This window comes from Mirounga leonina, unplaced genomic scaffold (genome assembly GCF_011800145.1).
Source record: "Mirounga leonina isolate KUSES-001 unplaced genomic scaffold, KU_Mleo_1.0 Mir_150, whole genome shotgun sequence".
In the NCBI taxonomy this organism is placed as follows: Eukaryota; Metazoa; Chordata; class Mammalia; order Carnivora; family Phocidae; genus Mirounga; species Mirounga leonina.
The window spans coordinates 35,394,697-35,417,808 of NW_023270374.1; the positions used below are offsets into that span (position 1 = coordinate 35,394,697).

The 23,112-nt window shown below is 42.5% G+C and overlaps 1 protein-coding gene across 3 annotated transcripts in view; it reads right to left on the reverse strand.

Annotated features, from left to right (window-relative positions):
* The window catches only part of TP53TG5 (TP53 target 5), a 24,382-nt gene continuing 1,270 nt past the window's right edge, over nt 1-23,112 (reverse strand). The window contains exons 1-4 of one of the 3 annotated variants that reach the window (XM_035006404.1): nt 19,032-19,276; nt 2,332-2,403; nt 2,038-2,168; nt 1-583 (exon numbers count right to left, since the gene is read on the reverse strand). In XM_035006404.1, coding sequence (XP_034862295.1) covers nt 97-583; nt 2,038-2,168; nt 2,332-2,334 — 621 coding nt within the window. In that variant the 5' untranslated portion in view covers nt 2,335-2,403; nt 19,032-19,276 and the 3' untranslated portion in view covers nt 1-96. Of the gene's footprint in view, nt 584-2,037; nt 2,169-2,331; nt 2,404-19,031; nt 22,664-23,112 lie in introns of those variants that run through there. The other 2 variants (XR_004679493.1, XR_004679492.1) reach the window with 2 other exon arrangements.

Genomic DNA, 23,112 nt, shown 5'->3' on the forward strand with positions numbered 1-23,112 from the left:
ACAGCCCCCAAGAGTCTGGATCCTGAGCCTCTGACTCGGGCCCAGTTCCAAACCTGGCTTCTGCCTGTGTCTCACCCCGGCCGGGCGGTGGTGTTGTCATACTCTGTATGGATGGCACATAGGTAGCTCAAGTGATGCAGAGCAGAAGCGGGTACAGCAGCGCTTGACCCAGCGCAGGGCGGATGATCTGCACATCACCCGAGGCCCTGGGAGGTGGATTCGTGTGGGCAACCCCTCAAACCAGACCCACTGGTCAGCTGCTTCCATCTGCTTCTTGTCCCCCAGGGGAGTTCTGTGCTGGTAGGTCTTCAGGAAGACAATGCGGGGGTCCCCAGTGGGTGATTGCCTCCCCTGGGCTCCAGGGCAAGCGGTCAGGTCATGACCCTTTGATGTCCTTGGGAGCTCAGGCTCCACCTGCTCCTCGCTCTGGTGCGCTGCCACGGGCGGCTGGTGCGCCCTGTTCCCCCCCGCCAACCCCACCGGGGGCTCCCCTGGGCACTCTAATTCCGGTATCTTCCTGGGGCACCCAGCCTCTTGGAGCTCTTCGTTATCTTGTTCCACTCTATCGCAGACGCTGCTGCTCCTGGCACAGGGAGGGAAGGCAGTCAGCAGAGCAGGATGAGGGCCCTGGTCCCCCAGCCTCGCCCTGAGACTGCCGCTATGCAGCCAGCTCAGGGGGGAAAGCTGGAGAGCCCCGGAAAAGAAACTTCACCACCAGAGGCCTTGCGCCTGGAGGCAGGGGAGGTGATAATGGCCAGGGGAAGGAGTCGTCCTGGCTGGGGAGGCGAGCGGCAGTGGCCAGTGGTTAGGACACCGAGGACTAGATGTTGTCTGCGCGGGCCACTGGCCAGGGGTCCGCCTCTCTGGGTTTCAGCTGATGGGGTGAACTAGTCCAGTGTTTTCAAACTGTGCTCTGAGAAACCTTAAGGTTCTGAGGAGACCTCTCAAATGCGCTCCCCACCCTGGAGAGGGGCAGGGTGAGGCGGGATACCTTTCTGCCCAACGCAATTGGGGCCCGAGGAAGGATACTTGAAGAGAGGTTCTGCTGCCTTAAACAGGTTGGAAAGCTATGGGACCAGAGAGGCCTGGCCCTTCCAGCCCGGTGTTAACTGATTGCCTGCGCTTCCGAGGCGGCCAGCTCAGAGAAAGGAGCTCCGAGAGGGGGCGTTAGCCTTCTAGTGCTAGAAGGACACTTGCCCCAAGGGTGTGTGTAATAGATTGAATCTTCTGCAAAGCACAGCATTGTCCTAGCTGAGTGTGTGTGGAGCGGCACGAGGACCCAGGCTCCACGTAATGCCAGCACCGCTGATTATTACCACCGTTGAGGGTCTGCTGTGCATCAGGCCCGGGACCCTCACACCAGCCCCACAAAGTAGGAGGCAGTGAAGTGGCAGAGTGGCTTGGCGAGCACAGGTTTTCAAGACCGACAAACGGGGGTTCAAATTTGCTTGTGCCTCTTACCATCTGCCTGATTTGGGGCAAGTCATTTCACCGCTCAAAGCTTTAGTTTCGTCGTATGTAAAACTGGGGTAACTCTGTCTACCTAATAGGAATGCTGTGAAGAATTAACTAAACGGGAAATACTTGTGAAGTACTTAGCAGGTGCCTAATAAATGTCAACTTTCTTAATATTCTGACGTGATTTATGAGGAAGCCGAGCCTCAGCAAGATGACTGGTCTGCAGGTGAATCTCTGGGTTGTGTGGATTTGAGGGTGAGGAGGAGGAGTGGCACCTGGGTGGTGCCCCAGTTGGTGGTTAGTCCCATAACTGGATGATTGTGACCATGGTTAGGACCACAACTCTGATATCACGCAGGAATGGCTTTAAATCCTAGCTCTGCCACTTACCAGTCTTGTTAGCTGGGACAAGTCACTGCGTCTATTGAGCCTCGGCTTCCCACTAGTCAAATAGGGTAATCAATACCTTTGTCATAGAGCCTTTGTGAAAATTAGGTTTTCACAAAGTGAAACAGTGCCTGTTCGTAGTAAAGATAGTCATTGGGTCCGTGGTGGGGGCCAGGAGTGTGCCGAGCTCACCCAGTGGAGATCCCAAGGATCTTCGGAACTCGGAGCAGTGAATTCCAACACCTTTTGGCCAGGCTATGCAGTTCTTGGATCCGGGGGTTTGGGCTCTTGAGCAGCTTCAAGAGCGACAAGTTTTTTAATACCTGCCAGGGTCGAGAAACCAGGAAAACAGAAGCTTCAGCTTTCCTGGGGTAGCCTCCCACACCCCACCTCAACTTTGGCTCAACTCCATTCAGTGCTGGGCCTGGGGACTCCTGGGTCACTACAAGCCTGGCAACTAGGAAGGACCAAAATGGGGCATCTCACCATCTTAAGTCGGTTCCGCCTGATTACTTTGACAGGTTGTGGTATCTTGTCCTGTGGTTCTTCATCTTGTATCTGAGAGACAGAAGGAGAGAGTGCACTAACACAGGAGGAATCCCCCCAGACGCCTCCACTATGCTTCTCCATTTGGCTGACCATGGGTTTGACCACCCTTTGGGAGTTTTGTCACCTTGGTTTGGGGGCAGAAATGGGGAAACCATTCCAACTCTCCTGACCTCCCTTCACCCTTCACCTCTCCCTCCCCGCCCCACCCCAGGCTGGATGGCCCCTGCTCTGGGTGTGGTCCAACCCCCTCTGTGTCCACTCCCAAGTCCAACCTTGGAAACCATTCTATTCTTGGGCCTCTTCTTTGCTGATGGACTCATACTGGGGCTGTGAGACCTCAAGGACAGGTGGAGCAAGACTGGTACCAGGCACTGTCTGCTCCCTGCCCCTCTCAGTTCGGCCAGCACTCAGGCCGGCCATCAGGATGGCTGTGCTGGAGCTCCCAGGGAGGGGAGCTGTGACATCACTGAAATTTGTGACAGCAGCAGGGCTGGGTCTCCAAGGAATATGTGTGTGGCAGGGGTGGAGGGTGAGGAGGAAACTCCCCATCTGTGGAAAAACCTAGTAGGTACCAGACAGAGGCCTATATTGTCAACACCTCCCTGTGAGGTAAGAGAATTATCTCCTCTTTTTAAATAAAGAAGCCAAGGTTCAAAGAGGTTAAGTAGTTTACTCAAAGCCACACAGCTGGATAATGGTGGAGCTGGAAATTTAAGGTCTGACAGTGAACGCATGAAACCAGGCATTCCCAACTACACTCATCTGTTCATCTGTGTCATATGTTGACTGTGCACCTGCTACGTTTGTTATTCTAAGCACTGAAATAAAAGACAATTCTTACCTTCAAGGAACATACATTCTAGTGGAGGGAAAACAAAACAGTGTGTGTGCTTGTAAATGTTTAACATTTGGCTCTCTGAAACAAAATGTTCATCTATGTGTGTGTGTATTATAAATTGTACTGATAGAAATCTAAAATAATAAAATTCTACAGTACTCTTTGTTGTAAATTCCAAAGAGCCAGTTCATTCTTAAAGTATGTTTTTCTTGGATTTTGCCTAACTCATAACCATAACCAAACTGTGGTTGCAGTGGATGAACAAATGTTGACATTTTCACTTAACACTAAAGAGGAAGAAGAAAGTACAAAAGTGAAAGAATAAAAATGTTTGAATTTCACTCACTCATCAATGACATATCAAGTTATCTGCTGTATTGGATCAGAGTTTTCAAATACCAGAGGTGTATTTTCTCAAATTTTTTTCGTGGTGTGCTATTTACAATGTACTAGCTATAGACGGGACATATGTGTTTACATTTAATTGTATTTTTTTTTAAGATTTTATTTATTTATTTGAGAGAGCGAGAATGAGAGACAGAGAGCATGAGAGGGAGGAGGGTCAGAGGGAGAAGCAATCTCCCCGCTGAGCAGGGAGCCCGATGCGGGACTCGATCCCGGGACTCCAGGATCATGACCTGAGCCGAAGGCAGTCGCCCAACCAACTGAGCCACCCAGGTGCCCTACATTTAATTGTATTATTAACATCTCCTCCATTTGTCTCTTAAGGCTAGACCAGGGGTCAGCAAATTTCTTCTGTAAAGGGCAAGATAGTAAATATGTCAGGCTTTGCAGGCTGTATCGCTGCAGCTGCTGTGCTCTGCTGTTGTAGTGTGAAAGCAGCCGCGGATGCTAAGCAAATGAGTAGGCATGGCTGTGTTGCAATAAAACTTTATTTACAAAGATAGTGTTGGATTAGATTGGGCCCATGATCAAACCCTGGTGTAGACAGTCAACAAAATAATAAATCAAAACCTGATTTATTACAAGTACCTGTGTCTCTGGGGCAAAAACTCCTAGCAGGGCTGATTTCAAGCTACCAGCGTGATGCCACTGAAGGCAGAGTTGAATGGAAATGCACGGTAGCATACCGTTACAGCTACTATAGTTCTCCAGATGTGAAGACTCTCAAGAACATAGATAGTAGCAAAAGGTAGCAAACAATTGGAAAGTGATGAGTTTGAGCGTTTTTCACCTTTGTTTATAACATCATTAATTTGATTAAGTTTGTATAATTTGATTTTTAATGATCGCTATGCTTAACGACCAGTCAGCAGAGTTCGTAGAAGCATAATAGGCTTTTGCAAGCCCTTATGAGTCAGTTCCAGCACACCACTGTCATGTCAGAGGGAAATAAGTGTGGGGAGAAAAGTAAACAGGGCCGAGGGCTGAGGGAGAGCAAAGGTAGAAGGTTTGCTAGTATTAAAAAGGCTGGAATGGGCAGCATTCGCCAACCAGATGAGATTTGAGCAGGAACCTGAAGGAGGTGAGGGAAGGGCAGACTGGCCGTGGCAGGAGATGGGGGCAGGGAGGGGGTGGTGGTGAAGTGTTGGGACAGACGAGGGCTGCTCGGAAGGATCTGCCTAGCTGGCCGCAGCAATGAGTGGAAGGGCCTGTGAAGAACAGCCTCCTGGCACCACCCCAGTCAGTCAGCCAGTCTGATACCCAACCGAGCGTGGGAACCGAACTCTCCACTGTACTGCCTCTAGGGCAGAGAGGTGTATGTGTGCAGGGGGTGCTTAGCTCTGCCTTTTAGGGGTGACACACCAAGCCGAGGCTACAGAACAGCTTCGTCCATGTCAATGTCCTTTATTATTAGGGTGAAGGGGGGAGGTTAACGTGCTGTACCCAGGGAAGAAACCTGGAGGTGACTCGAGAGGGAAGCTGTGGGGGACACTCCCTCTCCCTTCTGTCCAACCCACTACTTCTGGCTCCTCTTCCTGCTCAGGCACCACTCTTCTTGCCAGCACGATTTCAGCCCTTACCACCTGGACTCTGGTGGGCTGTATCAGGATCATCTACAACTGCCACTCAGCCCCCGGGTGCCAAGGGCCTGGGGACCCACCGTGTGCTACACACTCAGGATAGCCACATTATAGGCAGAGCATGACTCCTCTCAAGAAGTTCACAGGCCCGGGGGGGGGGGGAGGTACTACTAGAATATAGGCTCTTCAAGGGCAGAGAGTTTTGTCTGTTCTGTTCATTGATAAACCCCCAGAGCCTGGTAGGTCACAATAAGTATTTTTTGAAAAAGTGAAGTAAACAGCATTATCAATGACAAAGGTAACCCCAGGGGCTGTTGGACTACAGAGGACTAGCCTGAGGAGGTCAGATAAGTCTTCCTAGACACTTAAATGTAATGAGGACTGAAGGAGTAGAAGTTGGCCAGGCAAAGGGTGTGAGGTAGGCAGGGCATTCTCAAAACAGGGAATTTTGAAAACATAGGTGTGGAAAAGAATTATGGACAGTTATATGTTGCTAGAGTAGAAAAGAGGGGCCAAGAGTGCCAGTGGCTGACCAGGGCTTTACCACCAGGATGCTTGGAGTTTGTCCTGAGGGTCCAGGGACCCCCTGAAAGGGCTCTGGCAGCCAAGGCAAGGTGGCTAAATTTCGTGCTGGGGGCCTGGCCCGGCTGGCCCTGCCACTCTGCTCTAGTCCACGCTTTCCCCCTCATGTGGTCCCCTCCCTTGGAAGTGGTGTCTGTCTGAGCATTTCACCCCCACAGGGCAGGGAGTTCTCCATGCCCAGACTCTACCCCAGCAGAGACTCCCACAGCAATTTTCCATGTTCCATCTTGTTTGGTCCTTCCATCACAGGAAACCCATTGGTGGGGAGAGAGACTTATTCAATGACACACAGCCTTGTGGACCAACTCCAAGGCTCTTGAGTGGAAAACCACCACTCTTTTTCTCCTTAGTTGTGGTAAAATACACATAACATAAAATTTACCAACTTAGCCATTTTTAAGTGTACAGTTTAGTAGAGTTAAACACATTCCCACTGTTGTGCAACCATCACCACCATCCATCTCCAGAACTCTTTTTCATCTTGCAAAACTGAAGCTCAATACCCATGAAACATCATCTCCCCATTGCCCCCCTCCTCCCAGGCCCTGGCAGTCACCCTTCTGCTCTCTGCCTCTAGAAATGTGACTGCTCTAAGTACCTCGTGTAAGTGGAATCATACAGTAGTTGTCTTTTTGTGTCTGGCTTATTTCACTTAGCATAGTGTCCTCAAGGGCCATCCATGTCATAGCCTGTGTCAGAATTTTCTTCCTTTTTTAAGGTGGAATAATATTCTTTTGTATACCATATTTTGTTTATTCATCTATCCATGGACACTTGGATTGCGTCCACCTTTTTTGGCTATTGTGAATAATCCTGCTGGGAACATGGGTGTATAAATATTTCTTTAAGACCCTGCTTTAAATTATTTTGGGTATATACCCACAAATAGCTGGATGATATGGTAATTCTATTTTTAATTTTTTGAGGAACTGTCATGCTGTTTTCTATAGCGGCTGCACCATTGTGCATTTCCACCAACAGGGCACAAGGGTTCCACTTTCTCCACATCTTCACCAACACATATTTTCTTCCTCTACTTCCTCTTCCCCTTCTCCTCTTTCTCCTCCTCCCCCTCCTCCTTCTTCTTCCTCGATAGCAGCCATCCATAGGGTGTGAGGTTCCACTCTTGTTTTGTTTGTTTCCTCTCATAGTTTGCACTTTAGATTCTTTAAAGTCAGGTTTATTGGGATATCTTTTAATACAGTAAAATTCATCCATTTTAGTGAGCAGCTCCATGAGTTTTGACAAGTGCAAACCACAACAATCAACATATAGAATGTTTTGTAATCCCCTCAAGTTCCCTCATGCAATCTCTTTGCCGTTAACCCCCTCCCCCTCCCGGCCCTGGCAATAGCTGATTTGTTTTTCAGGCCCTACAGCTTTGCCTTTTCCAGACCATCGTATAAATGGAATCCTGCAGTGCAGAGCCTTTTGAATCTGGAATTCTCTCAGATTCCAGAAAGAATCTGGATGAGCACATCTCAGAGGGTAGCGGTAGTTTGTTTCTTTTCATTGCTGAGTAGTATTTCACTGATGAGTACGCTACTGTGTGTTACCTAATCATTGAAGGACATCTGGGCTGGGTTTTGGCAGTTCTGAATAAGGTTACCAAAAGCATTTGTGTGCAGGTTTTTGTGGGAATAAGTTTTTGTTTCACTTGAGTGAATACCTAGGAGTGGGACTACTGGATCATATGGTAATGGTACGTTTAACTTAGTAAGAAACTGCCAAACAGTTTTCCAAAGTAGTCATTCTGTTTTATATTCCTGCCAGCAGTGTGGGACAGGTCTATTCGCTACACATCCTGGGCAGCACTTGGTACTGTTAGGTTGTGTTTTTTAAGTTAATTAATTAATTAACTTTGAGAGAGAGAGCATGAGTGGGAAAGAGAGAGAGAGAGAATCTGAAGCAGACTCTGCACTGAGCGCAGAGCCTGATGCAGGGCTTGATCTCTCGACTGTGAGATCATGACCTGAGCCGAAACCAAGAGTCAGCTGCTCAACTGACTGAGCCACCCAGGCATCCCAGGGTGTGTTTTTTAAAAAGCCATTCTAGTAGGTATGTAGTGGTATCTCAGGGTAGTGTTAATTGATATTTCCCTAATGACTAATAATCTTGAGCATCTTTTCATGTGCTAATTTGCCATCTATTTATCTCTTCTGGTGTAGTGTCTGTTCAGGTCTTTTGCCCATTTTTAAAAATTGAGTTGTTTTTGAGGTGCCTGGGTCGTTCAGTCAGCTGGGCATCTGACTCTTGATCTCGGCTGGGGTGTTGATCTTGGAGTCATGGGTTGGAGCCCCACGTTGGGCTCCACACTGGGCATGGAGCCTACTTAAAAAAATAATAAAAGTTGGGTTGTTTTTCATACTATTAAATTTGAGAGTTCTTTGTAAATTCTGGATCCCTTTGTCAGACATATGATTTTACAAGTATTTTCTGCAGTCTCTGGTTTATCTTTTCGTTTTCTTAACTGCCTTTTGAAGAGCAGATTCTTAATTTTGATGAAGTCCAGTTTATCAGTTTGTTTTTTTTTTTAACGGATTATGCTTTTGGTGTCATATCTAAGAAATATTTGTTTAGCCCCAAATCACTAAGGCTTACTCCTGTTTTCTCCTCAACATTTTAGTTTCAGGTTTTTAAATTTAGGTCAATGACTCATTTTGCATTAATTTTTTTTAAAAGATTTTATTTATTTCTCCATCTCCTGCTCCCCCTGCCTGTGTTCCCTCTTTCACTGTGTCTCTCTCTGTCAAATAAATCAATAAATCAATAAATCTTTAAAATATTTTCTTTATTTATTTGACAGAGAGAGAGAGTGCACAAGCAAGGGGGCGGCAGGCAGAGGGAGAAGCAGGCTCTCCGCTGAGCAAGGAGCCAGATGCAGGACTCGATCCCAGGACCCTGGGATCATGACCTGAGCTGAAGGCAGATGCTTAACCGACTGAGCCACCTATGCGTCCTTGGATATTTATTTTGCAATAATTTTTGTATATAGTGTAAAGTATGGATCAACGTTCTTCTATATGGATATCTAGTTATTCCTACACAATTTGTTGAAAAGACTGTCCTCTTTCCTTTGAATTCCTTCACACTTTTCTCAACAATCAATTGACCATATATGTATGGATATATTTCTAGATTTTGTTCTATTTATTTGATTTATATAGCTATCCTTTTGCCAGTATCATACTATCTGGATTCCTTTATAGTATGTCTTATAATCTGTCTTGATTACTATAGTACTTTATAATAACACTCAAAATTAGATAGTGGGTTCTCTAACTTTCCTGTTCTTTTTTTTTTTAAGTTTATTTATTTAAGAATCTCTACACCCAACATGGGGCTCAAACTCATAACCCCGAGATCCAGAGTGGCGTGCTCTTCTGACTGAGCCAGGCAGGCACCCCTTCTGTTTTTTTCAAAATTTTTCTTTCCTTATGAATTTTAAAATCAGCTTGTTGATTTCTACACAAAATTCTACTAAGATTTTGACTCTGTTCCTTGGACTTTTTGTTCTGAGTTATCCTTTCTTTTTTGGGCACATTTGCAGTTGAGTCATTTTCTCAACATGCTTCCTGCCAGTAAAATTTTGAGGTTCAAAGGCCTCTTTTAATTTTTCTCAATTATTTTTGTAAATTTTGAAATGATTATAGATCTATAGGGAGTTGCAAAAGTAGTACAGTTTCCTCTAGGGGTGGCACCTCACAATACATACAATATGAAAACCAGGAAATTGATATTGTACAATCCACAGACCTAATTCAGATATTAGCAGTTTTACATGCATTTGCTTGTGTGTATGTGTTCCATCACCACTAAGATCTCCCTTGTGCTATCTGCCCCTCTCCCCGCCATACCATTCCTAATCTTTAGAAACCAGTAATTTGTTTTCCATCTCTATAATTTTGTCATTTCAAGAATGTTATGTGAATAGAATCATACGGTATGTGACCTTTCGAGATGGGCTTTTTTCACTCAGCATAATGCTCTTGAGATATGTCCAGGTTGTTGCTGTATCAATAGTTCCTTTTATAAACTTAAAAAATCACTGTAGATTCACAGAAAATCCCAAAAAGATATATGCATGGAGGTCCTATGACCTTTCACTCATTTTCCCCCAATGGTAACATCTTACACAACTACATTATAACACCAAAACCACTTGTTGATTTATGTAACCACCACCACAATCAAGATACAGAACCGTTGTACCATCCCAAGGCTTCTTCATGCTCTTTGTAGCTATACCCACCCCTCTTTCCTCCCACCCTACCCTCTGGCAACCCCTCTTCATTTCTATAATTTTGTTATTTCAAGAATGTTATATAAATGGAATTTTACAGTATGTAACATTACAAGTTTGGCTTTTTTTCACTCAGAAAATACCCTCAATATCAACCCAGTTGTTGCATGTATCAATAATTTGTTCCCCCCGCCTTTTTTTTTTGCTGAGTTTTATTCCATAGTATGGAATGTACCACAATTTGTTTAACTATTCACTCATTGAAGAACATTTGAATTGTTGCTAATTTAGAGCTATTACAAGTGAAGCTGCTGTGAACATTCATGTATAGGTTTTTGTATGAACATAGTTTTTATTTCTCAGTAATAAATGCCAAAGAGTGCAATTGCTAGATCATATGGTGTCTGCTTAGTTTTCTAAGAAGCCACAAACTATTTTCCATAGTGACTATATTATTTTACATTCCCACCAGCAACATATTAATGATCTGTTTTCTCTGTATCCTGACCTGCTTTTGGTATGGTCACTATTTTTTAAAAACCATTCTAATAAGTATGGAGTGCTATCTCATCATGGTTTTAATTTGCATTTCCCTAATGGCTATTGATGCTTAACATATTTTAATGTGTTATTTGCCACTGCTGTATCCTCTTTGATGAAAAATCTGTCTTTTGCCCATTTTCTAATTGGATTATTTGTTTGCTGTTGAGTTTTGAGAGTTCTTTATGTATTTTAGATATGAGTCCTTTGTGATATATGTGATTTGAAATATTTTTTCTCACCTATATGCCTTTAATTTCCTTTTTTGGTCTTATTTTGCTGAGTAGAAATTCCAGTACCATGTTGCATAAAGGTGATGAGAACAGTCATCCTTGGCTTGTTCTTGATCTTATCTTTCACCGGTAAATATGATGTTAGCTGTAGGTTTTCTGTAGATGCTCTTTATCCAGTTCAAAGTTACCCTCTAGTCCTAGTTTGTTGAGAGTTTTTATAATAATGGACATTGGATTTTGCCTAATGGTTTTTCTGCATCAGTTGATATGGTCACGTGATTTTTTCTTCTTTAGTTCATTACTATGGTAGATTATATTAATTGATATTTGAATGTTGAACTAGGCCTGCATGCCTGAATAAATCCCACTTGGGTTTTTTTTTTTTTTTAATTTTTATTTATGAGAGAGAGAGAGAGCATGAGCAGGGGGAGAGGCAGATGGAGAGGGAGAAGTAGGCTCCCTGCTGAGCAGGGAGCCCGACATGGGGCTCGATCCCAGGGCGTGGGGCTTGATCCCAGGACCCTGGGATTATGACCCAAGCCAAAGGCAGAGGCTTAACTGTCTGAGCCACTCAGGTGCCCCAAATCCCACTTGATTTTGGTGTTTAATTCTTTTTATGTATTTTTGGATTGAATTTTTGCTAATATTTAGTTGAAGATTTTTGTGTCTATTTTTGTGAGGGCTCTGGGTCCTTTATATAGTACTTGCACTACCCTTGAACTGGTATAGTGTTATTTGAGAGTGGACTTAAAATGGTTGTAAATATATATTATAGACTCTAGGGAAATGACTAAATTTTTTTTAAAAGAAGTGTAATTGATAGGCTAAGAAAGGAGAGAAAAATAGAATCACATAAAATGCTCAAAACAAAAGAAAGCAGAAAAAGAGGGGAAGAAAGAAAAAGAAATAAAGAACAAGTACAACAAATAGAAAACAGTTATAAACATGATCGCTGTTATGGCAGTTATATCAGTAATCACTTTAAATGTGAATGGCCTAGGGCGCCTGGGTGGCTCAGTTGGTTAAGCCACTGCCTTCGGCTCAGGTCGTGATCCTGGAGTCCCTGGATCGAGTCCCACATCAGGCTCCCTGCTCAGCAGGGAGTCTGCTTCTCCCTCTGAACCTCCCCCCTCTCATGCTCTCTCTCACTCACTCTCTCTCCAATAAATAAATAAAATCTTTAAAAAAAATAAAAAATAAAAATAAATAAATGTGAATGGCCTAAATATATTCTAAGAATAGAACATTCATGATAGACTACATTCTGAGCCATAAAACACACCTGAACAGATTTAAAAGAATAGAAATCATACAAAGTATGTTCTCAAACCACAATGGAATTAAATTAGAGACCAATAACACATAGCTGGAAAAGTCCGAGATATTTGGGGATTAAACAATACATTACTAAATAACAATGGATCACAGAAGAAATCTCAAGAGAAACTTAAATATATTTTGAGCTAGGGGTGTCTGGGTGGCTCAGTCGGCTAAGCTCTTGATTTTGGCTCAGGTCATGATCTTGGGGTCATGAGATTGAGCCCCATGTAGGGCTCTGCTGTCAGCAGGGAGTCTGCTTGAGATTCTCTCTCTCCCTCTGCCTCTCCCACCCCTCCACCCCACCCTCACATGTTCTCTCTCTCTCCAAAAACAAGTAAATAAAATCTTAAAAAAAACTTTTTTAACTAAATGAAAGTGAAAAGACAACTTATCTAAAGTGTAGGGTGCAGTAAAAACAGTGCTTAGAGGGAAATTTATAGCACTAGTGCATATATTGGAAAAGAGGAAAGATCAGAAATCAATCTAAACTTTTACCTTATAAAACTAGAGAAAGAAGGGCAGTTTAAGCCTAAAGCAAGCAAAAGAAAATAAAAATTAGAGCAGAAATCAGTGAAATTGAAAACAGGAACACAACAGAGAAAATCAATGAACCCCACAAGTTGTTCTTTGAAAAAGTAAATAAAATCAACAGAACTCTAGCCAACCTAACCAAGAAAAAAAGAAAGAAGACACAAATTATCAATATCAGAAATTTAAGAGAGGCCACCACTACTGATCCTAGGGACATCAAAAGGATAATAAAGGAATATCATGAACAACTCCATGCCCTCAAATTTGATAACTTAGATGAAATGTGTCTATTGTGTTGTGTTTTGTTTTGTTTTGGTACTGTTTTTGGTTTGGTAATACTAACCTCTTAAAATTACATTGAGAAGTGTTCCTTCCTATTCCATTTTCTAAAAGAGATCGTATAGAATTGGTATTAATTCTTCTAATTAATCCTTCTAATAGGTATTGGGTGGATTTCTCCAGTGAAACTATCTGGTGCTGGATATTTCTTTTTCAAGAGGGAGGTGTGTGTGTCTTTGTGTTGCATTGACTACAAATTCAATTTCTTTAATAGTTATAGAGCTATTTTTATGATCTATTTTTTTGGGGTGAGTTTTGGCAGTTTGTACTTTTTGAGGATTTAGTCCTTTTCATCTAAATTGCCAAACTTATGTGTGTAGAATTGTTCTTCATAGACCCTTATTGTCTCTTTAATGTCTGGGAGCCCATAAGGATATCCTCTGTTGCGCTCATGAAATTGACAGTTTAGGACTTCTCTTTCTTTTTTTCCTTTGTCAATCTTGTTAGATGTTTGTCCATTTTATAGATATTTCCAAAGAACCAGCTTTTTCTTTGATTTTCTCTATTGTTTTTCTATTTTCAGTTCTTTGGGATTTTTGCTCTTCTGATTTTAGTTTAAGGCAGGAACTTAGATTATTAGTTGGAGGTGTTTCTTCCTTTGAAAGTAAACATTTAGTACTGTAAATTTCCCTTTCAGCATGGCCTTAACTGTGCCCCACATATTTTGATACTTTGCATTCAGCTAAATTTTAGAAAATGTTGAGATCTTCACTTTGACCCCTAGATTTTTTTAGAAGTATGTTGTTTAATTTCCATGTGTTTGGAGTATTTCCTGTCACCTTTCTGTTACAGATTTGGATCTGATTCCATTGTGGTCAAGGGAACACACACTGTATAATTTTGATTGTTTTAAGTCTCTTGAGGTTGTCTTTGGACTTAGGATATTGTCTGTTGGGGTGAATATTCCATGCACACTTGAAAAGAATGTGTGTCTTGCTGTTGTTGTTGGGTGTTCTCTAAATGTCAATTACATCCTTTTGGATGACGGTTTTGTTAAGTTCTTTTGTTAAGTACATATTCTGCTGCTTTTCTGCCTAGTATTTCTATCAGTATTTTATTTTATTTTTTTAAGGCTTTATTTATTTATTTGACAGAGAGAGAGCACAAGCAGGGGGAGCAGCAGAGGAAGAGGGGGGAGCAGGCTCTCTGCTGAGCAGGGAGCCTGATACGGGGCTCAATCCTAGGACCCTGGGATCATGACCTGAGCCAAAGGCAGACGCTTAACTGACTGAGCCACCCAGGTGCCCCTCTATCCGTATTTTAGAGATGTGTTGAAGTCTCCAACTCTGATAGTGGATTTGTCTGTTTCTCCTTTCGGTTCTATCAGTTTGATTCCTATACATTTAGGATTGCTTTGTCTTCCTCATGGTTTGACCCTGCTATCATTATGTAATGTAACCTCTTTTCCCTGGTGATTTTCTTTTATCTGATATTAAGATGGCAGATTCTGCGGTCTTTTGATTAATGTTTGTATGGCATATCTTTTTCAATCCTTTTACTTTCAACTTATCTATGTCATTATACTTGAAGTGAATTTCTTGTTGACAGCTTATATTTGGGTCATTTTTTCATATTCTGTATTGCAGGTCTCTCTCACTTTTAAATGATATATTTAGGCCATTTCCCATTCATGTAATTATTTGTATCTTAGTGCTTCTGTTTGCCATTTTATTGTTCGTTTCCTCTGTTTTTCATTCCTCTGTTCCATTTTTCCACCCTTCCTGTATTACTTGAACATTTTTTAGGATTCTGTTTTTTATTTAATCTATGGTGTTTTCTTTCTTTTTTTAAGATTTTATTTATTTTATTTTATTTATTTATTTTTTTAAGATTTTATTTATTTATTTGAGAGAGAGAATAAGAGAGAGCACATGAGAGGGGGGAGGGTCAGAGGGAGAAGCAGACTCCCCGCCGAGCAGGGAGCCTGATGCGGGACTCGATCCAGGGACTCCAGGATCATGACCTGAGCCGAAGGCAGTCGCTTAACCAACTGAGCCACCCAGGCGCCCAAGATTTTATTTTTTAAAGTAATCTCTACACCCAATGTGGGGCTCAAATTCACAACCTTGAGATCAAGAGTTACATGTTCCACAGATTGAGCCAGCCAGGTGCCCTCTTTGGTCATTCTTTTAGGGTAGGTCTTCAGACAACAAATTCTTTTAGTATTTCTTTCATTTGAGAATGTCTTGATTTCTCATTCCTAAAAAGTCTTCTTGCTGGGTACAGCATGTCAGAGATAAACAAATTATTTAAAGTAGAAAGGACAGATTTTGATCAGTAATATACTGTTGTAATAGGAAAAAGAATCCAGTGTGAACTGAACTCAACTTTGATTTGTACAGAGATGACTCAGCATCTTAAAGGAATTTGAGAACAAGGAGGGGGTGGGGGGGGTGCTCTGTAGAGTTAAGGAAGTGAAAATTTACAGAAAGCAGAAAGGGGATATTGGTCCACGTGAAACCCATCTAGGTTTGCTAGCTCCTACCCTCCCATAGAAGATGTGTATCTTGCTGTTGGGAGACAGGGACCCTGTTTTCAGGGGTTGGCTGGAACAAACAGTGAATTCATTTGGCAGCCTTGAGTTTTCTTAGGCAGACACTTTAAGGGGTCTGGGGTCATCCTAGGGATTCAGCCTTGAGCTGTTAGAAACTATATTAGTGTTTGTTCAAGTCTTTATAGACCAAGGTTAAGGCCTCGTTGAAAAGAGGGCTCAGAGGAGCCGGGGTAGAGTTTGATCAAGGAGAGAGTCTTTGTCAAGCACTCTGGATTGACTTTGTTTTCCTTCACTACTTAAAAATGTTGTGTGTTTTCCTTCACTACTTAAAAATGTTGTGCCACTTTTGTTCTGGCCTCCATGGATCATGAGAACCTGATGCAACTGAACTGTTGTTCTCCTATTGGTAAGATATCATTTCTCTAACTGCCTTCAAGATTCTTTCTTTGACTTAATTTTTCAAAAGTGTTATCATGGATTTATTTGGGTTTATGTTGAAGATTCAGTCAGCTTCTTTGACCTGTAGGTTCAGGTCTTTGTTGAATTTGGGAAAATTTCAGCCATTATTTTCTTGAATGTTTTTTCAGCTTCACTTCCTTTTCCTCTCCACCTGGGACTCCAGTGACACAAATGTTAAATCTTTTGTTATTGTCTCACAGGTTCCTGAGGCTCTATACTTTCTTTGTTTCTTTCTTACTATAATTTTCTCACTTTTTCAGATTGGATCATTTCTACTGTTCTCTCTTCAAATTCACCGATCCTTTCATACGTTATCTCCATTCTTCTATTGAGCCTCTCCAGTAAGGTTTTTGTTGTTGTTGTTGTTGTTTGAATTTTGGTTTCTGTATTAATTTCCTAGACCTGCCTGCTGTAACAACTGGCTTGATGGCTTAAAACTATAGAAGTTTATTTTCGCACAGTACTGGAGGCCAAGAGTCCAAAAATCAAGGTGTTAATTACTTCTGGAGGCTCTAAGGGAGAATCTGCCCCATGCCTAGCTAGCTTCTGGTGATTGCCAGCAATCCTTGACGTTCCTTGGCTTATAGACCTATCATCCTGGTATTTGCCTCCATCTCACATGGTGGTCTCCCTTGAGTATCCTTCTGTGTTTTCACATAGACTTCTTTTAAAGGATACTAGTTATTGGATTTAGTGCCCACACTAATCCAGTATGACCCCATTTTAACTAATTATTTTTGCAAAGACTCTATTTCCAAATAAGGTCACATTCTATAGTACTGGGTAGACATGAATTTTTGGAGAACACTATTCAACCCAGCACAATAATTTTTTCTTCAGTTCTAAGATTTCTATTTTATTTACATCTTCTATTTTTTTCCCCTGAGATTTTTTTTTTTAATTTTTTATTTTATTTCAAGAATGTTTGTTGAAGCATTTTTATAGTGATTGTTTTAAAATCAGAGTCAGATAAATCCAGCAATGCTGTGATTTGTTGGCATCTATTGTTTGTCTTTTCTTATCCAAATTGAGATTTTCCTGGTTCTAGGTATGTTGAATTATTTTCAGTTATAACCTGGACATTTTGGAAATTATGTTATGAGACTCTGCATCTCATTTAAATCTTCTGTTTTAGTAGGCCTCAGATGACCTGGGCCAGTGAGACAGGGGGCACCAACTCTTTACCACCAGGTGAGAGTGAAAATTGAGGCTAGGTACATGACTCCACTCATACGAACCAGTAGGGCAAGGGGAGGGTTATCTCATGACTGCTGGCAGAGGTGGACATCTAGGCTCTACACTTGGCCTCCTTTACACTGGGGGAAGGGAGTGGTGCCTCATTATTGCTGGATGGGGATGACAGTGTGGCTCCCCACATGGCCTCCTCTGACACCATGGAAATGGGGAGGGATTCTTGGGGAGGGGTATTTGTTACTGCTGGGCAGTGATGAAGGCCAGGCTCCCACGGGTCTCCTCTAACACCACCTGGAGGTGAAGTGGGGGAAGTGTCCTGTTACCTTTGTTACAAGACAAACATTGAAGTCTGGCTTTCCCCTCTGTCTTTGCTAGTGGAGGCTGGGAGTGGTTTTTCCTCTAGTATTGCTGGAGTGGGACATTTAATGTCAGAAGATTTCTGTCTTGCTAGGGTGCCCCTTTCTCAGTCCTTTGACAGGAGAAAACAGGCTTTTCATGGGAACAATTTTTAACTGCCTGTTTCCAGGTTGCAGGCTTCTCCAGACCCTAGCAAAAAGAAAACCTACTAGGGTTCCTGGTTGGTCTGCCTTCTTTGTTTGAGATATAATGTCTAGCATTTTAAGCTGTACTTAGTGGGAGGGATAGAGAGGAATGCATCTACTCCATTTTGTTCAGAACCAAAAATCCTGTTTTTATTTTATACTCTCTTTATCCCTATACATCCAAGCTGGAGATGTTTCTGGATATATTATCCTTTTAAGAACTTGTAGGTCACTCTGAATCTTATTCAGGGCACTCTATTAGACAAAAGCCATGCCCACAATTTCTTTGAGATAAGCCCTTCTCTGCATTAGGCTTCTGCTGAAATGGCTAAGGGACAACACAACACCCCTAAGCTTTCTAGAATCCCTATTGTTTGATTCAGAGGATCTGTGAGGCACACCTATAATTTCTTTAGAGATCTTTTATCTGATTGAATAGTACTCTGAGGCATTGCCTCTTCCTGAGATATAAACTCAAGATTTTGTAGCCATAATCTCAGTTTTTGTTTTTGTTTTTTTTAAGATTGTGTTTATTTATTTGAGAGGGAGAGTGAGAGAGAAAACACAAGTGGAGGGAGTGGCAGAGGGAGAGGGAGAAGCAGATTCCCCGCTGAGCAGGGAGCCCGATGCGGGGCTCGATCCCAGGACCCCGGGATCATGACCTGAGCCGAAGGCAGACGCTCAACGACTGAGCCGCCCAGGTGCCCCTCTCAGTTTCAGTTTTAGACCATGTTGTTTTGGATGTTTTCAATGCCCTGGCTTTGAGGTTTGCTAGGAATCCACTTCTTAATGTTACTTTCATTTGCCATTTGGAGAGGCTGAGAATTTCCTACCGTGAAGTCCTGGCTCCTCCAAATTCAACAGCGCTGCCTTTTAGCTCAGGGTTTCTCCACCTTGACGCTACTGATACTCTGGGCAGGATGATTCTTTGTGTGGGGGGCAGTGGTGAGAGGGGTCTGTCTTGTGCACTAGAGGATATTTAGCAGCATCCCTGGCCTCTACGAACTAGATGCCAATAGCAACCTCTCCAGTTTCGACAACCAAAAACGTCTCCAGACATTGCCAAATGCTCCCCCCCCTCCCCCCGCTCCCCGGAGGCAGCCTCGCTGTCACTTGGGAACTGTTGTTTTAGCTCCTCTCTCCCTGCTGGCATTTTACCATCGGCAGCGATAAGAGACCAGGTGGCACCTTCACCACCTTGCTTGGAAATTAGCTAGATCACCCAGTTCATTAGGCGTACCCCCCCATTCTCCTCTTTACTGCAGGTGATGGGGCTGCTAACCTCTGTGTCCGGACATAACGAGCTTCCCCCTCCCCCAGTTTCCAGTAGTGCTTACCAGTCCGCCCTGGCTGTTGTCTTATCAAAGGCCTGAGGCTTCTATCAGCAGCTTTTCCAAGGCACTTTGACTACACTCTTCTCTGTTTGTTGCCAGTTCTAATGCCACTGCCATGCTTGGGAGCTGACACGGCAGCACTCTGCCCCAGTACCAGAGTCTCTACCTGGTTATCTATTGCCGCATGTCAATACAAACTTAGCAGTTTGATACAAGTATTCAGTATCTCAAAGGCTTTGGGTAGCAGGAATCCAGGAATGCTCTAGCTCAAATGGTCCTGCCTCCATCTCTCAGGAGGTCACAGGCAAGCTGCTGCCCACGACTGCGGTCCTTCCAAGGCACTCCCAGGGCTGGTGGATCTGTTTTCCTGCTCACTCATGTGGCTGCTGGCAGGCCTCTGCTCTTCCTGGCTGTTGGCTGGAATCTTCTGTTGCTTGCCACGTGAGCCTCTCTGCATGGCTGCTGACAACATAGTATCTGGCTCCCCCCTGAGTGAGTGATCCAAGCAATAGAGGACCCACACCCAAGATGGAAGCTGTGGTCTTTTGTTTTTTTAATTCTAATTTTGGGCAGGATCCATTACCATTTCTTACATAGAGAAACCTTGATCCAGTGTAGCAGAGGTCTATAGAAAGGTATGACTAACGAATGGCACTGAGCACTGGGGGTATTTTGGTGGCTGGCTGCTGCATTTCAATTTTATTCAATTCAGGATATTTTTCTAATTTCCTTGTGGACTTCGTTTTTGACTCATGGGTTATTGTGAAGTGTTGTGCTTTATTTCCAAGTATTGGGGTGTTTCCCAGATATCTTTTTTAGTTATATTTCAATTCTCGTATAGTCATATCAACATTTTGTATGATTTAAATTCTTTTAAATTTGTTGAGGTTTGTTTTGTGGCCCAGACTATGGTGTATCTTGGTGCAGTTTTATGTGCAGTTGAAAAGAATGTTTACTCTGCTGTTGTTGGGTAAAGTGTTACAAAAATGTCAGTCAGAACAAGTCAGTTGCTAGTGTTCAGGTTTTCTATATCCTCCCTGCTTTGTCCTACTTGTTTTATTGATTACTGAGAGAGCAGTATTGAATTCTCTAACTGAAATATAGACTTTTCTCTTTCTATTTTAGGTCTATTGGTTTTTACTTCATCTATTTTGAAACTCTGTTATTAGATGTATTCGCATTTATAATAGTGGAGTCTTCTTGGTGAATTGAACCTTTTATTATTATGAATATCCCTCTTCATCACTAGTAATAGTCTTTTTGAAGTTTACATTTGTCTGGTATTAATATTGCCACTCTGATTTGCTTTGATTACTGTTTATATGGTGTATCTCATTCCATTCATTTACTTTTTTTTTTTAAGATATTTATTTATTTATTTGACAGAGACAGAGAGAGACACAGCGAGAGAGGGAACACAAGCAGGGGGAGTGGGAGAGGGAGAAGCAGGCTTCCCCCTGAGCAGGGAGCCCGATGTGGGACTCGATCCCAGGACCCTGGGATCATGACCTGAGCCGAAGTCAGACGCTTAATGACTGAGCCACCCAGGTGCCCTCCACTCATTTATTTTTAACCCATATATTTTTTTATGGTTAAATTGGGTTTCTTGTAGACAGTACATTATTGCCTTTTGCTTTACTTCCTACTCTACTAGTCTGTCTTTTAATTTGTTGTCTTTCATTGACAGTTGGATTAAAATCTTGTATCTTGCTATTTGTTTTATATTTTACATGGTTTTTTTTCTCATTTTTTTTCTTTTTCTTCCTTACTTTGGATTAACTACATTTTTTCAGGGAAAAACATCAATCTATTGGGTACCAAAAATAGACAATAAGACTTACTGCATTTGATCAAAACAGTTGGTTACTCACAGCACACCAAACAACACAAACAGCAGCATAGTTGTGTGTTTGTTGGTTCCCTTTGCCCCAAGGCCAACAACCGATATGGTGGTCCCAGATGCACAGCATATACACAGTGAGTTAACACTGTGGCTAAGGAGCCAGGCCCAGAACTTTTATAACAAGCAGTAAGCAAGCCTGCCTTGATTTGATCTGATCTCTCCAGCTCTATTAACAATCAACAATCCTGGGCGAGGGCCCAGGTGACAGAGAAGTCAGATCCTTGCAATCTTGACATAGTCAACAAGACACGTTGAGCACAAAAAGGCCCAGGGAGAATGCCTCCCAATATTTTTATAATCCCACTTTATCTTCATATTGGCTTGTTAAACTTCTTTAAAAAATTTTTTTTAGTGGTTGCCCTTGCATTTACAATATATATCTTCAATTAATCAAAGTCAATCTTTAAATAATGTTATACCACTTCTTATATAGCAGAGGATCCTTCAAGAGTATATTTCCAATTACTTATCCCATCAGTTTGACTATTGTTATTGTTATACATTTTACTTTAATATGCTATCTATCCACAACATATTGCTACTTGTAAAACTTGAAATGTAGTGACATACAATTTTATATTAGTTTCAGGTGTACAACATAGTCATTTGACAATTATATACATTACAAAATGCTCACCATGATAAATGTACTTATCATCTGTCACCACACACAGTTACTGACTATATTCCCTGTGCTGCACTTCACATCCCCATGACTTCGAAAGCGAAAGAGTAGTGTACATCCACTCTCTGGCTTTAAGAGTCAGTTGTCTTGTAAGGTGATTAAAAACAGGAAAATGTCTCTTCTATTTACCTTTATTCTGTCCATTTCCAGAGATCTTTAGTTCTTTATGTAGCTCTTTCTGGAGGCAGAAAGAATGTGATACGAGAGAGAAACCCGGATCTACATAAGGAAATGACTCTTCTCGCCCGTCTGCCCGGAGGCCCTGTCTTCCTCGCACCTCACAAGGGTGCCAGTGCCTGCATCCCATTTCTTCTTGGAGGCTCCTGTCCTTCTTTGGAATTCAGGTTAATTGGTTGCTCTGCAACCTCAGCTCTCTGAGTTTGACAGAAGTTGTAATTTTATAGACTACCTAACAATTTTTAAAAATTGTGATTAGTGTGGTAATGATGCTCTTCCCAGCTTTCTGTATCCAGGATGGAAGCCAGAAGTCTCAGCCATCTACTTTTCCATGGTTCCTTCCACCTCCTTTTGCCATCTGCTCCTGGGGCCGCTGCCTGGGTCTTTCTCTTGCCTGACACCCTTCCAGCTTAGCCCCCTGAATTATCTCTAGCTTGGATGCTTTTCTCTCTCTACCCCTTCATGTGGCAACTATCTGGCAAAGAGAAGGGATGGAAGTTCCAGATCTCTCACCATCTTGGGGACAGGTTGAAACAACCCATGGAGTTCTGTTCCTGGGGATAAGCCTGGAACGGGGAGAAATGGTTTTGGGAGCTGAGCTCTCACCCACCGTACTCCCGAGTGGGTCTCATTCCTCTGTGCTAGGAAGGGGGACGAAGTACTTCATCCAGTAATGAGGACTAAGAATCAAACTGACTAAAACATTTCTTGGAAGATAGAAACTGCAACAGGACAGAAAGGGAACAGGCTGGGAGCAGAGGTTACAAGCACAGTCCCTGGAAGCAGCCACTGTGGATTTGAATTTCATCACTTATTTGCTGTATGGCCTTGGACAAGTCCCTTCACCTCTCTGTCTCTCAGTTTCTGGATCTGTAAAATGGAAGTAATAATAGTATTTACCTCACAAGATTGTTAAGAGGATTAATAGAGTTAATATATGCAAAGCACTTATAATAGCAACAGATATATAATAAGTTAATAAAAAGTATTAACTATTAGGGTGTACTTCCTATAATTTCAGAAATTCACAGAAGAAAGCACTTTCCTCCCTTTCTCAGAGCCCATTACAATCAAAACACCTAATGTTTACTGAGCATCTCCGAAGTACCCACATCCTGTACTAAGCATTTTATATGAATTATCTCATAAGTGGTAGGGATTAATTATTCCTACCTAATAAGCAAGGAAATCAAGGAACAGAGAAATTAAGTGTTTACACAGCTGGCCAGATGCAGAGCTAGGTTTGCAACCCAGGAGGGTGGGACTACCACTTGCCTCCCACAAACTAGTTTCCTTGCTTGTAAAATAGTGGGAACGCT